We start from the raw sequence: 17225 nt of genomic DNA on the forward strand, positions 1-17225 counted from the left end.
ATTATGTACTCTCCATTGCACAGAGCAATGAGAATGGGCTCTGCTCTGCATTGTACAGTATTATCCTTTTTACCATGTTGCACACAGTATTTATTTTTTTAACATATTGGGACAAATTGTATGACGCTTTAAATTTGTCTACTAACTTGGGAAAATCCCTGCAGTTTCAGAATCCCGCACCCCATTACATTTGCCCCAGTGTATACGTATAAAATATTGTTCATTGTTATTAACCACTTCCTACTGAAGAGGTATAATAATAATAATAATAATAATAATAATAATAATAATAATAATACATTTCTATTCATTTTAATCTTATTATTATTACATTAAATGTGAAAATGTGTACTGCATGCTTTTAAAAAAGTATGACCGTTGATATAATGTTCTGACAACTAAGGAAGATACCAGAATTATTAGTTGAGGCTTAGTTCCACTTGAAGCTAGTTTAGATCTTGGTGGGAGCATCTACTCCATGGTTTACTAAACAGGTGGGATACAGCATGTTGGTGGCATTTGCATGACTACTTACTGATACAGTTTTATCACTTTTGATGCTTTATCCACCACATCATCAGGTATGGAAACTTTAATTTCTTTTCTTGCTCCCAGGATATAATAAAGGATTTCCATCAGCTTAGGCGAACCTTCTTCATTATCTCCTTCCACCACGTAAACATGGGAACGCCCGCCACGTTCACGGTCGCGGATATCTTTTGCCAGGTTCATGCCCTACAATCAATCAATAGTCATATAATTTGCTGTACACTTTGGAATGTATCACAATAAACTTTCAACGTCATGCCTTCTGCTAAAATATTTTGTACATAGCATAAATAAGTTAATTTATAATATTAAAACTGCAAGAAAAATTAAATTATTATATATTATAATATCTTCCAAGTCCACTACCTGATTGTAATCCTGGAGACTGCCCTCACTTTCACCCCCACATTAAGTCCCTTTCTCAATCTTACCGCTTCCTCCTCCGTAACATTTTCAGGATCAGGCCTTTCTCTTTTCCAACCTTCCGATTTCCCATCTCACCCCTCTCTAGTTCATGCTCAATGCCGCTGCCCACCAACTTTTCCTTGCTTGTCACTCAACTCTGCTGCTCCCCTCTGTCAGTCCCTTTATTGGCTCCCTTTCCTATCCAGTATCAGGTTCAAACTACTCTCACTCACCTACAAAGCCCTCAACCACTCTTCTAGACCGTACATCTCCAGTCTTATTTTCACAAAGGCTTCCTCCAATCCATTTTGCTCTGCCAATGACTGCTGCCTTTCCACCTCTCTGATCATTTCTTCTCATTCACGCCTTAATGATTTTTCCAGTGCTGCTCCCACCCTTTGCAGTGCTCTCAGTTTGATTTTCAAGGGGTCTTTAGCTATGCTCTTAAGACTCATCTCTTCATTCAGGTCAATCACATCTCCTGCTACATAACTCTCCAGCCTCCCCAGATCTGCATCCCTCTCCTTCTTTGTGCCCACGCACATCCGCTCTAGAATGTAGAGCTGTAAAGAGCAGGGACCTCTCGCAGCAACATAATTATGCAACTTGCAGGTTGTAATAATGTAAATATGTTCACTTGTAAACTTGCTTGTAATTGTCTCATGCACTTATGTAATTGTTTTATGTGTGTTATATCCCATTTATACAGCGCTACGTAACTCTAGTAGCACTATGTAAAAAAAATATAATAATGATAATAATAATAATAATAATAATAATAATAATAATAAAAATATCAGGTTTAACAAATATAATTAGATTTAAAGTGTTCTATACCTTTAGTCTCTCCATTTTGTTGCTCTCGGGTCCGTTCCACTGGATGATTAACTTTCCCAGGTCCACCAAGAAGACATCACCGGTATTGAAGCTGTTCCACTCTAAAGGGACCTATAAGGATAAAATCAGGGTGGTGGAATGTCTCCTAAATCAGACCTGTTTCACTAAGACTGAGGTAGACATCAACCTCTCAACAGTTATCATTTATGAATAAAGTAAATCATTTATATTTGTGGGGAAATAAACATTTTCCTTTTTTTAATTGTTGTCTACTAGCAGAATAATATGCATAGCCCAAACACAGAAATGCAGAAACCGGATAAGTTCTTAGCTCTGCAGTCCTTTACACAGGATATATACAGTATGTCCACAACCATGGAAAGGAGATGGAAAAACTTCCGATGATATTAATTGGTAAGTGTGGACTCCTCACTGGTTATATTGGAGTATATGATCCGTACCACTCCACTAATACAGACTGGGCTAATAGTAACAGTTGCAGCCACTATAAAATTGTAAGGGAAATCAAGGTGCCCCTCAGAGAGGAAATGTAAAGAAAAGTGGTTGCTCTCATGAGCGCAGGTGTCTCCTCTAGATAGAATTCTTGATGAAGTACTGTAGTATTGTTTTTACTCCTATATAACAAAATAGTTGCACAAGAATATTCCAATTAATTTTCTGTATTACATGCAAGCTTAAAACTTAAGGGTAATCCATATAATTCCCAGGTAAATGGGATAATGACTGCAAGATGCATTTTGTGGGTTGGCAGCCCGCTTCATCAGAAAAGCATGTTGCTGAACAATGTCACTTAAATGCTGCCTGGATGCAGAACCACCGGGGATATTTCCCAGATTCCCTGGAAGCAAAAGTACTACTAAAATATATAATACTTGAAAATATTGAACAGCACTTTTCTAATGATTGTGCAGCTGACCCACCAAACACGTCAAATCACTATTATTTTGCTGTCATCCGATTTATCTGATTGATCTCAAGTTTTAACCATGCATTTGGAACTAATTTCCTAGAATATAATACTGTGGTAGTGTTTTATTATACTAGGAGTACTAAGATACTTCATTTAAGAATTCCATTTAAATGGTACAATTCGCCCAAAAGAGCAACTCCTTTAATTTACATTTCCTCACAGATTGAGTAACAAGAAGAGGACAGTATCGGTTCGCAACTGCCAGTGAGTAAGGATTCATTGTTACAGTTAGAAAACAAAAAGGCTGCAACAATGGAAATCTATAATATGGATTAGTGATGGTTCATGATGTCTAAAATGAAGACTCTTGATTGGAAGTCTTACCTCTCCAGCCAAAACATTTGTCTTTCCTTTGACGTGTAGGAGACGTTTCACGTTGTATGTATTTGTCTCCACCTGCTTCATTCCTGAAGCTACTCCACCTGCTTTATAACTAGGAGAAAGCCAATAAATAATTTCAAATCTTAGATTTTTGCCCTAATGACTAGTTACCATAATTTTATAAAAGATTTTCAATAATGATTTTATGCAATAGGCATGTTGATTGTGACTGGTGAAACGAAGTCTAATTCCAGAAGATGTAACTGCATTGCATTATGTAAATCAAGCTTCTTCATATTTGTGGTATCGTCTTACCTAAAGACCTTATTAAATAAAATACATGGCCACTGGGGAGGATTAATCCATTTAGTACAGTGGTCAGGGAACAGGGGTAAATTACCCCAAATGGGGTAAAAATGAAATTCCTGGGGGTAATGGACGGTCACGCTGCTGAGACACAGCCCTGTCCAGCACCGACAAGCTCGCAATGTGACGTGCTGAAGTTACACTGCGCTCCCTCCTGCCCGCCCTGTGCTTTGCTCCTTCCTGGCCACCCTGTGCTGTGTTCCTGGATACGGTGTGACGTGCTGACATCACACCGCGCTCCCTTGTGCCTGCCTGTCCTCCTGCGCTGTACTGTCCTCCCGCCCGTGGCCCGCCAACCCACACACAGAACTTGAACTGTTCTGTGGCTTACCGCTGACGGAGTTCCACAGGATCAGACAGTGGCCCACATAACAGTGGGAAATTCCCACTGACATTACTGGGGTGAGGATGTGACCATCTGTCTCCTAAAAGTTGTGTCCCCCCACTTCCCCCCTCATCCATCTTTCTTACATTTATTCTGGTGTTTTGGGGAGATAGTGTTAATTAACCCAATCATTGCCAAAAAATAATTGGCGAAAATACTGAAAAATAATATTTTTTTAATATATATATATATATATATATATACACACACAGTATCTCAGAAATGCCATATAAACAGTGATAACCAGTATATATACGCAATAATATATGATTAGTATCACAGCAGAATAAAGTGACCTCTGGGTGTTTTTTTCACTTTCAAAAATCATTGTCATGTACAAAGCAAACTATTGAATTTCAGTTGCCAAAAATATAAAATAAGAACTAAAAGGGGAATTAATTAATTCTACCATCCATAACTATTTTTAATTATTCTTTTACAGACACGAGATTTCTATTATTACATATCTATCATTCACACATTTAAACAGACTTATTATCCTTTACTTCTTATTTTAGTCTGAGACAGATCCGCAGGTGTAGTAAGTGAAGTACTGTTATGTCAGATTGTGTGATTGTTGATGAAACTTCAATAAACTTTTATTTTAATGACTGCACTGCTATGGAGCCGGGTGACGGAGGGAGTGAAGAAACTTCACTCCCCCCGTCACTGCCCCCCCGCCGCCGTGTCGCCCGTCGGCCGTATCCGCCGTTGGGCAGCTCGGCTGCGGATCTGTCAGTGTGCAGGGCCCATGACTTGATGGGATTACCTAGACTTCCTGCTTAATCTAAAGTGAAACTTAATGCGCATGTGTTAAGTAACTTCTCTGCCTTATCCTCATAAAACAGCAACACGATATTTACACTTTCAGTGTATTATTGAAATAATGTGTGACATTCATAACAAACAAAAAAGGACAATTGTTTTGAAATCTTATTTTTATTTTTTCTAGATGCAAGCTTCCTATTGTATTTAGAAACCAGATTATGGGAATGTTCATTAACATGCAGAAAAAAGGAACTAAGGTAGGGAGAAGAACATGGATAAAATCTTTCATTTAAATCCACGATGAGAAATCTTTTGCACCACAATTGTTGCGAAATAATAAAGTGTTATCCTGAAAACTTTCTTGAAACTTTTCTTCTACTAGTAATCAACTAGATTACATAAGAATAGGCTTGCCATAATATGTCTTTATTCTAGGACACCCATGAATTACACAGATTCCGCTGGTTAAATTCAAACCTGCATTTCACCTGGTTTTAATCTGCCACAGACATGGAACCTGTTTAAATCATAGGTGTCCAGGATTAGAGGAATTATTATGGCAAACCCAAATAACATCTGTCCATAGAAAACATTTCTCACAAGCCCACCCTTTCCCTGACTGTCCCTTTATAGCTGCACACAAATAAATGTGCTACATGTGCGTTACGGCATCTGGCTTCCTGAACTTCATTCCTGGGCTGATACTCACATTATGCCTTGTTTGAAGTAGCCCTTGAATGTGTCACTTTCATAGCCTTGAACCTCACGGTGCTGGACAGCTACTCCTCCAAGGTGATCGTCCATCTGTATGGTGTAAATTGCAGCTGCTCCTTGCTCATCAGTGGTGGAATTGTTCCCAACCCAGAAGTGGATATCATAGGTGAAGTTATTTCCAGTTTTGTGTGTCTGTAATCCAGTCATACAGAAAGTTGACCATTAATATACTTGTCTATGATTTTTGCAATTGTTCCATTTAAACCATATCTGCAGGTCAGAAATGTAATGACAAATGTATATGGGTAGTACTTGTAAACTACTTATTTACATTATCATAATGTTATAAATAACTATTGCTATTTTCTTATAAACTGTTTGGAACTCTTAAGATCTCCCTTTTGTATAACACTAGCACAACACAATACCAGTATTTTGGTTTAGCTTTTTGCTGATATAGTTTTTGAAAAATCTCAATAAAGATTTTTGATGTTAAAAAAAAATATGGTTCCCGCCACCCATAATTTTTCCCTGGGTATTTACCTGCTTTATCTGGAGGGCAGGACACTCTGTAGACAGACATGGTTGATGCAGCATTATATGTAGTTATTTATTTGTATATTGAGGTTGGGTGATAAATATTTTGAACCTACCATCAGGAGAACATAGCAATCGCCATCGAAAAAGTTCCCATATGATTTCTCCGGAACAGGAACCATGTCCATACTCTAAAAGTGTAAGAGCCAGCATTGCAATTACATGTATCAGAGCACTTTACACTTTCACTATAACACAGAATACAGATACTGTATATCTATTCTCTATAATACAATAACGTTTCTCTTTAATTAATTGTATTTCTATTATCAGGGAGAAGTGGATGGTTGTGACATAATCTATAGTACATATTGAGTACTATAAATAATATGTATATTACAAGTTACAATATTAACATACTGCTCAGCAGGGATGTGCAGTCAGGGGAGGCAGTGCCTCCCCTGTCATTAATGAGTAAAATAATACAAAGAAGATACTTATGACACATAAGTATCTTCTGTATTATTTTACTCATCATTAAAGTGTGCATAATTAGTTTGGGAGGCACCGATCGTGGTGCCTCCCGTAGTGATTGGGAAAAGATATGGGAGCCGGCGCGGGCGGGGCCTAGCAATGGGCAGGAAAAGCCCATTGAAATTGCATGGGAAAGCGGCACCATTAGAGGTGCCGCTTTCATACAGGGACGTGCTTTCAACCTATGAAAGCACACCCCTGTGAGTGAGGCCACAGTGATTGGCCAGCAGATCCGTCACTGTATCCGCTGTCAATCACTGTGTGGGCGTCGGTGGCGGTGGAGGTGCGGGCGGCGGAGGTGTGGGATGCGGCGGGCCGAGCGGCGGAGGTCCTGGCGTTGGAGATGCGGGCGGCGGTAGTGGCGGCGGGACACAGCAGTCAGGACAATTCTGCAGAGTTTGGCAGCGGAAGCAGTACCCATTTCAAAAATGGCGCCTCAGCGTAATTTTTTTAATTCAAGACGGCTCACCACGTCATCACCCCGCCCACTCCGCTGACTTATATAAGTCAGCGCGAGGCAGCGGCTGTCAGTCCGACGGCGGAGGAGGAGCAGAGAAGAGCTCCTGAAGACCGAAGACGCCGTGGAAGTCCTGGATGGGCGGCGGCTATGCAAAAGAGCTTAAAGGCCGCCGCCTCCCAGGTGAAGATGCCGGAGGAAGACGCCAGAAGCCCTGGGAAGGCGGCGGCCACGCAAAAGAGCTTAAAGGCTGCCGCCCCCAGGTGAAGACCCTGTTTAATAAAGGTTTTAAAGTACGTGTAGTGTTTTTTTTCATATTTTCTTTACAGGTGGACTACAGGTGCCAACGGGCCGTTTATGCTCGGGCTTGCTGGTACTTGTGGTTCTCCAAGTGCCAGCATGCTGGGGCAGGCTTGCTGGGATCTGTAGGCCACCTGTAAAGAACTGTATTAGCATACAATGAACCCCGCACCCACCGCCACCAGTGGTGCGGGGCATAGCACTGGGCTATCAGCCCAGTGCTGGTTGTTGCTAGGGAGGGGGGACCCCATTTTGATTTTTTGGGGGCCCCACTTTCCGAGGAATTCCAGCCCTGGACTGACTGGTTTGGGGGGGTGTTTAATGGCATGGAGGGGGACCCCACACTGAGTGTCTCCCCTGCTATGGCATTACCCCCCCTGGCTGGTTCTGCCTGGTGCTGGTTTTAGCGGTGTGGGGGGACTGCACTTTTTTTTTCCCGGGGGGGGGGGGGGGGTTGCTGCAGTGCCTCCCCAGCTCCTGACCTCACCGCACGTCACTGCTGCTCAGGGACACGTCACTGCTGCTCAGGGACACTGCACTGTACACAAGTTAATGTGATACATGTATAAACACCTGTAAATAATAACTGTAACAGTGATTTCCGATTTAATTACTTCTAGTCAGAGTTCTGATGTCATCACTGTGATGTTTGCTAGGAAACCATGCCTATTATTGACAATAAATCCATGCGTACTTTGCCCCTTTATTGGATTTCTAGAACATCCCACAGCCATTTCCTTTTATATGGTCACAATATCCTAAGTGACTGTTAATATTCATATAATATACAGCAGGGGTAATGCATGTTACACTTTTTTCTTGTGATAAATGCTGCTACTGTTACAGAAACATTTGCTTGCTGTCAGCAGAAAAGCATACAGCACTGGTTGCAGGATATGGGATACAGGGCATGTTACTCTTCCATTGTGTTAAATAGAATTAAACTAGAAATTATTTAGCACTATTCACCCATGGCTGAGACAGCTGGAGCTATGCAATTTGGCCAGCTATGTGTGTAGACATAGAATTAGTGGTAAAATAGACTGCAACTCCAGGACCACATGTATAGCCAGAGCCCAATAGCAGTCATGTGGATTATTACACCTTCAGTTATTCTCTAATCATTTCTTATTACCTCTATTCTCCATATTTGCAGTCCTGGGGTTGTTTTATTCAAAGTCTTTGTTACTTTTTCCGTGAGTTCCGGCATGTTGGATCAAAAGTCCTGAGAAACCTTAAAAAAAAAAAAAGTGAAATACTGTCAGGATGGGCCCTTAGTCAGTTAATTAGATCATTAATCACATGGACATGCTGACATAGATATTTTGAAAGGCATTATGTATTTTAATAGTAGCTGGTCATTGCCGAAATACAGTAGCAGCTGATTTTACACAGCATGTGGCATCTTCAGGTTATGCCATATGAAACCTGTAAGGTTTTCTGACTATCATGGGCATGCTCCATACTACCTAGCACAATGACTGACAGTAGAGAGCTGCAGGGAGGTCACACCCCCTCCCTTCCATCAAAGATTTAATTGGCTGCCTGGACACCACAGCCTCTCCCCAGCTAATTGACAACTCCCTGTAGTCACCACCACTCGCACACTCCCTCACCCCTGCAAAATATCAAGGCTGTGCAACAGTGATTCTAGACATAATGCCACTCCCCCTGCACATAGCCCAACACTGATATTTCAGCACTATCAAACAAAGGCTTGCTTATATAGTACCCATGACCAATATGTTGGGCTACATCCCACAACATCAGGGAAGAAAGAAAAGAGTTATGGATATAACGGGAGGAACGAGAGTCAAGCCAAGAGGTGGATAGATAGGAAACACAGGTAATGAGACAGGGATGGGGGGAGGATGGCAAAAGCCAGATAGTAAATACAATAAGAAGCACAGCCGTAATTAGACTTTTTGGTGTCCTGTGCCAGAAAGAGAATTGGTGCCCCCCCCCCCCCCCACACCCAAACATACACACACATTTATCAAATATGGACATAAGGTGGGTGTCCTTGTGAGGAAGTGGCATGCCAGCGGTCAAGTGATCGATGCCGGAATTCTGACATCACTTTGAATCCCGGTGCCGGAACACTGACCGCCGACATCCCACAGGTATCTGGGTGGCGGTTAGGATTAGGGCCTGATGGTTGTAGGGTTAGGCACTACAAGGTGGGTTACCCGTATCCAACCCCCTGAGTCTTAGCCCTTGCCACCACCCCCAGTGACTTAGTTAGCCACTATTTTAGCCCAAACTGCCACCCCAGGCGGGTTAGGGTAGGGGTCAGGGGAAGGCTAAAGTAATTACCCTGTCCCCTGTTGGCATTCTAATTGTCGGGATGCCGGTGTTGGATGTGACTGTCGGCCTTCTATATATATATATATATATATATATATATACATGTCTGGAAGGTGCAGCACTCTACGGATTCTTCAGAAAATGACCATTTATAACCAACATACACCTCATGTGAAAAGCCCCTGGATGTCGTCAGCAATTGATTTCCTGCTGACTTAATCAATTACAAATGTGAATAATTACTTCCATCACCATAGAAACAGTTATACAAAAGAGCTTTACAATATAAAAACAGCAATTTTACGTTCATGAGAATTGATTCTCCATGTTTCAATTATCTCTTTATAACTCAAACAGCAATGAGCTTTTATATACAGATAAACAGATACCTTTTTATAGCTCTACGTGATCAGGTCAGCAGGCACTTGGATATAGGTAACACCCAGGTCCCTGCAAATTGACACGCATCTTAGCTAAGTAAACCACTGAGATTTTGGCCCAGTCACAGATCGGTGTTGCTATGGTCTGTGTGACCACTTGCCATCCCCATATGCATTATACACAGCAATGAGTCATTTGTTATACATATATTCTAACATTAGCATTTGAACGTTTTTTTCCCATTCTGTGATTATGCATTTCTGTTTTATTGTAGACGCCCGCGGTGAGGGCCGGGGAGATGAGTCAGAGACATCCTGCATTTGGCCCGGCTAACAGACGCGTTGCCAGGGAAACGGAACGCGCTGCCATGGTAACCAAAGCGGATGCCGTCTGACGTCACCGGACGTGACGCACCGGCGGCCGAGGCGGGCGGATGCGAACGCCGGACCCGGCTCTCCCGCAGGGCAGTGATTTATCATCTATTTAGGTGAGTGCATTCTAAGTGTTATGTTTGTCTCTTTTTGTATGCCTGCCTTGAAAACGGTGCATGGCACCGAAACGTTGGCCGTGTATGGCATTTTTATCTTGGGCTTGACTTAATAAAGCGTACTTTTCTTCATCAATCACGAGTGCCGCAGTTTTCCAAGTCTGCTATATATATATATATATATATATACATGTCTGGAAGGTGCAGCACTCTACGGATTCTTCAGAAAATGACCATTTATAACCAACATTCACCTCATGAAAAGCCCCTGGATGTCGTCAGCAATTGATTTCCTGCTGACTTAATCAATTACAAATGTGAATAATTACTTCCATCACCATAGAAACCGTTATACAAAAGAGCTTTACAATATAAAAACAGCAATTTTACGTTCATGAGAATTGATGCTCCATGTTTCAATTATCTCTTTATAACTCAAACAGCAATGAGCTTTTATATACAGATAAACAGATACCTAATAAGCGTACACACACTAATTCTGTACCAATACATCCATTAAAATTCACAGTTACCTTCACTGATATACCTCACGTGAAAAATATATGCATTCAAAATAACAACTAAGGGACAACGTCTCAGTAAGCCCATACGGAGTTACTGTATTAAGTCGGTTAATCCATATAGTTTCTCTCTGTAACAACTTTCTATTCCTATCTCCTCCTCGGTTGCTCTCTGGTATGTGATCTATCATTTTATAATGCAAACTTGCCAGATTATGTCTATGCAGCCTAAAGTGCTTAGCTACCGGCTGATCAACTGACTTTCCTTCAATAGATTGTTTAATAGCACTCCTGTGTTGGGCCATCCTTTCTCTAAACAAACAAGTGGTTTTACCCACATAATAAAATCCACATTGGCAACAAATATAACAGATCACATCATGGCCCTCATTCCGAGTTGTTCGCTCGCAAGCTGCTTTTAGCAGCATTGCACACGCTAAGCCGCCGCCCTCTGGGAGTGTATCTTAGCTTAGCAGAATTGCGAACGAAAGATTCTCAAAATTGCGAATAGAAATTTCTTTGCAGTTTCTGAGTAGCTCGACACTTACTCTGCCACTGCGATCAGTTCAGTCAGTTTCGTTCCTGGTTTGACCTCACAAACACACCCAGTGTTCGCCCAGACACTCCCCCGTTTCTCCAGCCACTCCCGCGCTTTTCCCAGAAACGGCAGCGTTTTTTCACACACACCCATAAAACGGCCAGTTTCCGCCCAGAAACACCCACTTCCTGTCAATCACACTCCGATCACCAGAACGAAGAAAAAACTTCGTAATGCCGTGAGTAAAATACCAAACTACTTAGCAAATTTACTTGACGCAGCCGCAGTGCGAACATTGCGCATGCGCAGTTAGAGGAAAATCACACCGATGCGAAGAAAAATAACGAGCGAACAACTCGGAATGAGGGCCAATGAGTAGTGCAAGTAAGTATATGCCGAATCCTAAATTTAGACCCCGTGTGAGGATGCACCACTGTGTCTCCTGTTTCCAGGTATACACAAGTGCTGCAGCCTAAACATTTGTAGTTTCCTGTTTTTTTTGTCATAAAATGTTCCATCTGATGACCAGAGAATCCTGAAATATCTGCATGTACAATCTGATCCCAAATGTTGCGCCCACGTTTATAACACGGGAGCATTTTCGTATTCATCAATGATTTCAAATCGGGGTCATTTTGCACAACTTGCCAAATTATTTTAGGCTGCAGCACTTGTGTATACCTGGAAACAGGAGACACAGTCGTGCATCCTCACACGGGGTATAAATTTAAGATTCGGCATATACTTACTTGCACTACTCATTATGGGGTCTATTATATTCGTTACCCATGTGGATTTTATTATGTGGGTAAAACCACTTGTTTGTTTAGAGAAAGGATGGCCCAACACAGGAGTGCTATTAAACAATCGATTGAAGGGAAGTTAGTTTATCAGCCGGTAGCTAAGCACTTTAGGCTGCATAGACATAATCTGGCAAGTTTGCGTTATAAAATGATAGATCACATACCATAGAACAACTGAGGAGGAGATAGGAATAGAAAGTTGTTACAGAGAGAAACTATATGGATTAACCGAATTACTATAGTAACTCCGTATGGGTTTAGTGAGATGTTGTCCCTTAGTTGTTATTTTTAATGCATATATTTTTCACGTGAGGTACATCTCTGAAGGTAACTGTGAATTTTAATGGCTGTATTGGTACCAGGCACAGCTCAAAGAATTAGTGTGTGTACACTTATTAGGTATCTGTTTATCTGTATATAAAAGCTCATTGCTGTGCGAGTTATAAAGAGATAATTGAAACATGAAGCATCAATTCTCATGAATGTAAAATTGCTGTTTTTAGATTGTAAAGCTCTTTTGTATAACGGTTTCTATGGTGATGGAAGTAATTATTCGCATTTGTTTGCAATTGATTAAGTCAGCAGGAAATCAATTGCTGACGACATCCAGGGGCGTTTCACATGAGGTGGATGTTGGTTATTATAAATGGTTATAAAGTTTTTGTATTTGACATGCTAAACGACGGTTGAATAAACCGAAATGTAGCAGTACAGATGCTTGTCTGTGTGGTCATTTTCTGAAGAATCCGTAGAGTGCTGCTCCTTCCAGAGATGTATATATTTGAATGAAAGTTCAACGTTGATGGCACCCAGTGAGCTGTTGGCACTTTTGATGAGGAGTGCCGAGTATCTACTATTGTTTTAAATATATATATATATATATATATATATATATATATACTGCTCAAAAAAATAAAGGGAACACTTAAACAAAACAATGTAACTCCAAGTCAATCACACTTCTGTGAAATCAAACTGTCCACTTAGGAAGCAACACTGATTGACAATCAATTTCACATGCTGTTGTGCAAATGGAAAAGACAACAGGTGGAAATTATAGGCAATTAGCAAGACACCCCCAATAAAGGAGTTGTTCTGCAGGTGGTGACCACGGACCACTTCTCAGCTCCTATGCTTTCTGGCTGATGTTTTGGTCACTCTTGAAAGCTGGCGGTGCTTTCACTCTAGTGGTTGCATGAGACGGAGTCTACAACCCACACAAGTGGCTCAGGTAGTACAGCTCATCCAGGATGGCACATCAATGTGAGCTGTGGCAAGAAGCTTTGCTGTGTCTGTCAGCGTAGTGTCCAGAGCACGGAGGCACTACCAGGAGACAGGCCAGTACATCAGGAGACGTGGAGGAGGCCGTAGGAGGGCAACAACCCAGCAGCAGGACCGCTACCTCCGCCTTTGTGCAAGGAGGAACAGGAGGAGCACTGCCAGAGCCCTGCAAAATGACCTCCAGCAAGCCACAAATGTGCATATGTCTACTCAAACGATCAGAAACAGACTCCATGAGGGTGGTATGAGGGCCTGACGTCCACAGGTGGGGGTTGTGCTTACAGCCCAACACTGTGCAGGGCGTTTGGCATTTGCCAGAGAAAACCAAGATTGGCAAATTCACCACTGGCGCCCTGTGCTCTTCACAGATGAAAGCAGGTTCTCACTGAGCACACGTGACAGACATGACAGGGTCTAGAGACGCCAAGGAGAACGTTCTGCTGCCTGCAACATCCTCCAGCATGACCGGTTTGGCAGTGGGTCAGTAATGGTGTGGGGTGGCATTTCTTTGGGGGGGCCACACAGCCCTCCATGTGCTCGCCAGAGGTAGCCTGACTGCCATTAGGTACCGAGATGAGATCCTCAGACCCCTTGTGAGACCATATGCTTGTGCGGTTGGCCCTGGGTTCCTCCTAATGCAAGACAATGCTAGACCTCATGTGGCTGGAGTGTGTCAGCAGTTCCTGCAAGACAAAGGCATTGATTCTATGGACTGGCCCGCCCGTTCCCCAGACCTGAATCCAATTGAGCACATCTGGGACATCATGTCTCGCTCCATCCACCAACGCCACATTGCACCACAGACTGTCCAGGAGTTGGCGGATGCTTTAGTCCAGGTCTAGGAGGAGATCCCTCAGGAGACCATCCGCCACCTCATCAGGAGCATGTCCAGGCGTTGAAGGAAGGTCATACAGGCACGTGGAGGCCACACACACTACTGAGCCTCACTTTGACTTGTTTTAAAGGACATTACGTCAAAGTTGGATCAGCCTCTAGTGTGTTTTTCCACTTTAATTTTGAGTGTGACTCCAAATCCAGACCTCCATGGGTTAATAAATTTGATTTCCATTGATAATTTTTGTGTGATTTTGTTGTCAGCACATTCAACTATGTAAAGAACAAAGTATTTAATAAGAATATTTCATTAATTCAGATCTAGGATGTGTTATTTAAGTGTTCCCTTTATTTTTTTGAGCAGTGTATATATATATATATATATATATATATATATATATATATAATACACACACATTTTTAGAACACTGGAAGAAAATGTGTTTGGTCACAACAGCACTTTATTCCACTTTCATGCACTTAACTTGTTATTCAGTTTCAGTACCCTTTATTAAATAACACATTTCAATATACTGTACTGCCATACCCTGGATTCAAACTCATAACATGTTGCATTTCAGTCAAACACCCTACTCTTTGAGCTATTTGATCCTGCATAAGCACTCTGAAATTTCTAACTATGTGAAGCTACTTATACTTTTTTAAATAATCAGCATTGTAATTGAGCAGATCTATGTAGTGTGCAGCCACACATCCAATCCCCTACAGCCACACACTAGGAGTGGTCAGGAGATGCTGGGCTTCAAAGAGGAGGGACGCTACAAGTGAAAGTAATCAAAATAGATAATTGACAAGTTCCACCAACAGCGCCTTCTACCCTGCAGCATTGTGTACCTGGCACACTTTTCACCACCCTAGTTACGGCCCTGACAAGAGGAGAGACACCGAGAACCTGGAGAAAAGGGGGACGGATATGAAAAGGGTAAGGGTACAGAGAAAGGGGATAGTTAGCAAACTGGTGGATGGAGGTTCTGTAATACTAGTCTGTAATAACATAGCAGGCACTGTAAACAAAATATACACCCTATAACATTTCTGACAGCAAAGCAGGAAGAAGCAGGGTCACAAGTGAGGCTCAGAGGACTGCTTCTTGGCCACTGCTTCTTGGCCACGTAGATGCATATATAATGTATAACATGCCCATAGTATCACTTGGCCTGCATGTCTATTTTCATTGCCGATATTGAATAGACCTGGCCTGTTTCATTTTCCCAGTACAATTTACAAACTGAAAGTAAATGTCTCTTAACTCCAGCAATGGATTGTACACATAGACTAATATTACACTTTCAATGCAAGCTGTTAAAGTTTTCGAAATGTGCTATACAGTACATCTGATTGTCCCTAAAATGATGCAGAGCAATGGGTCTGTACATACTGTACACAAGCGTTTACTTTATTTTGCTCAGTTTCAATGCTGTCTTCAACATTCAATGACATTAATACAACAGTACAATGCAGCGTTCATTGGGGACATTTTACTGACAACAAAGTACGAGATTTCTTTTACAATTTTAATAGACTTTGTTTTCAGGATGCGGTTAAGATCCTGGCTGTCAGAATCCCGGCTGTCGAAATACAGATGCATATGTCAAATTACCGACATCAGAATCCCAACAGGGTCAGGATACTGACGCCGGAACTCTGACAGTCGGGATCACAACCGATGTATGTTTAGACGCCAACCTTGGAATAGTGCCAGGGGCCGGTTGGGGTTAGGTTTAGCCGATACCTGGGGGGGGGGGGTTTAGGGTTAGGCTGCAGAAGGTGGGAGGTTAGGGTTAGGCTGTGGATGGGGTGGGGGTTTAGGGTTAGGCACCACCGGGGAGGGGGGGGGGGTTAGGTTTCGGCTCTAGTGTGGGAGGGATAGGGTTAGGCTGTGGGGTAGTGGGGCTTAGGTTAAGGCACCACCGGGGGGAGGTTAGGGTTAGGCTGCTGGAAGGAGGGTTAGAGGATAGGGGACATAGCATAGTAAACTCTTCCCTGTCGGGATTTCATACTTCGGGATGCCGGCGTCAGTATTTTGTATTTTGACTGCCGGCATCCCGTCTGGTGGTCATTCATACTGAACTTTTTGTTTTCATTACTGGTGTGCATGAGCCCTGAGACATCACACAATTAATGCTTATTAAGCTGGTGTACTCTTCCCAGGATGGTTTCCAACATTTCATATTGGGGAAGGTAGAAGTAACAAAGAATTTTATGGCCACTAAGAACCACATAATGGTGATTATTCCCAATAAGGGACGTCTGTTTCGGAATATGGGAACTGTGTTCCGCTTGCTTGCTTGCACTACTATGGAACTTGTCACTATTCTTGCATAAGGAGAATACTTTATTAACATGTAATAATAAAAGAGATACATTGACCCCATTTATGATTGTTGAAGGCAGAACAGAAAAGGAATTTGTCCTGTTCCACAAAAGTAACACAAGGCTTTTTTTTTGTGTCCCTGCAAGATTACATATACTGGGCCTGTTGAGGAGTCTGATGCAGCTCTGTACTGGCCGCAACAAGTTATTCTTGGAAATCTGCATATGTGCTGAAGCACGATTATGCATTTTGCATATCTCAGGGCGATTCTAAGCTGGATGGATATTGGCTGGATCTTTCCTTGTGAAATGAGCATTCTGGGTGGCAATAGTGTGGTGGCATGTAAGAGATCCGTCTCGTAAGAATGTAGCTATATTTCTGTGATATTCTGAGGTGTATGTACAGTGAAGGGAAGCCTGTTTCTGATGGATCTCTTCCACCCAACATGAGTCAGGTGCTAATGATGATGGTTGTAGTGGTGAAGCTCCCACTTGAAGTCCTATGAATACTCCCATTAGCTGGGTGGATACTCAAATTAGCACAAAGTAGTAAATCTGGCAGCCATCACATATCC

At 42.1% G+C, this 17225-nt stretch overlaps 1 protein-coding gene across 3 annotated transcripts in view; it reads right to left on the bottom strand.

The window, feature by feature from the left end:
* The window catches only part of VIL1 (villin 1), a 224678-nt gene that overhangs the window by 78095 nt on the left and 129358 nt on the right, over positions 1-17225 (bottom strand). For all 3 annotated transcript variants that reach the window (XM_063933914.1, XM_063933915.1, XM_063933916.1), the window contains 6 exons: positions 8300-8398; positions 5990-6064; positions 5332-5528; positions 3107-3215; positions 1792-1902; positions 536-735 (listed from right to left, as the gene is read on the bottom strand). In XM_063933914.1, coding sequence (XP_063789984.1) covers positions 536-735; positions 1792-1902; positions 3107-3215; positions 5332-5528; positions 5990-6064; positions 8300-8374 — 767 coding nt within the window. In that variant the 5' untranslated portion in view covers positions 8375-8398. The remainder of the gene's footprint in view (positions 1-535; positions 736-1791; positions 1903-3106; positions 3216-5331; positions 5529-5989; positions 6065-8299; positions 8399-17225) is intronic.

The sequence above is a fragment of the Pseudophryne corroboree genome, chromosome 7 (genome assembly GCF_028390025.1).
Source record: "Pseudophryne corroboree isolate aPseCor3 chromosome 7, aPseCor3.hap2, whole genome shotgun sequence".
NCBI lineage: Eukaryota > Metazoa > Chordata > Amphibia > Anura > Myobatrachidae > Pseudophryne > Pseudophryne corroboree.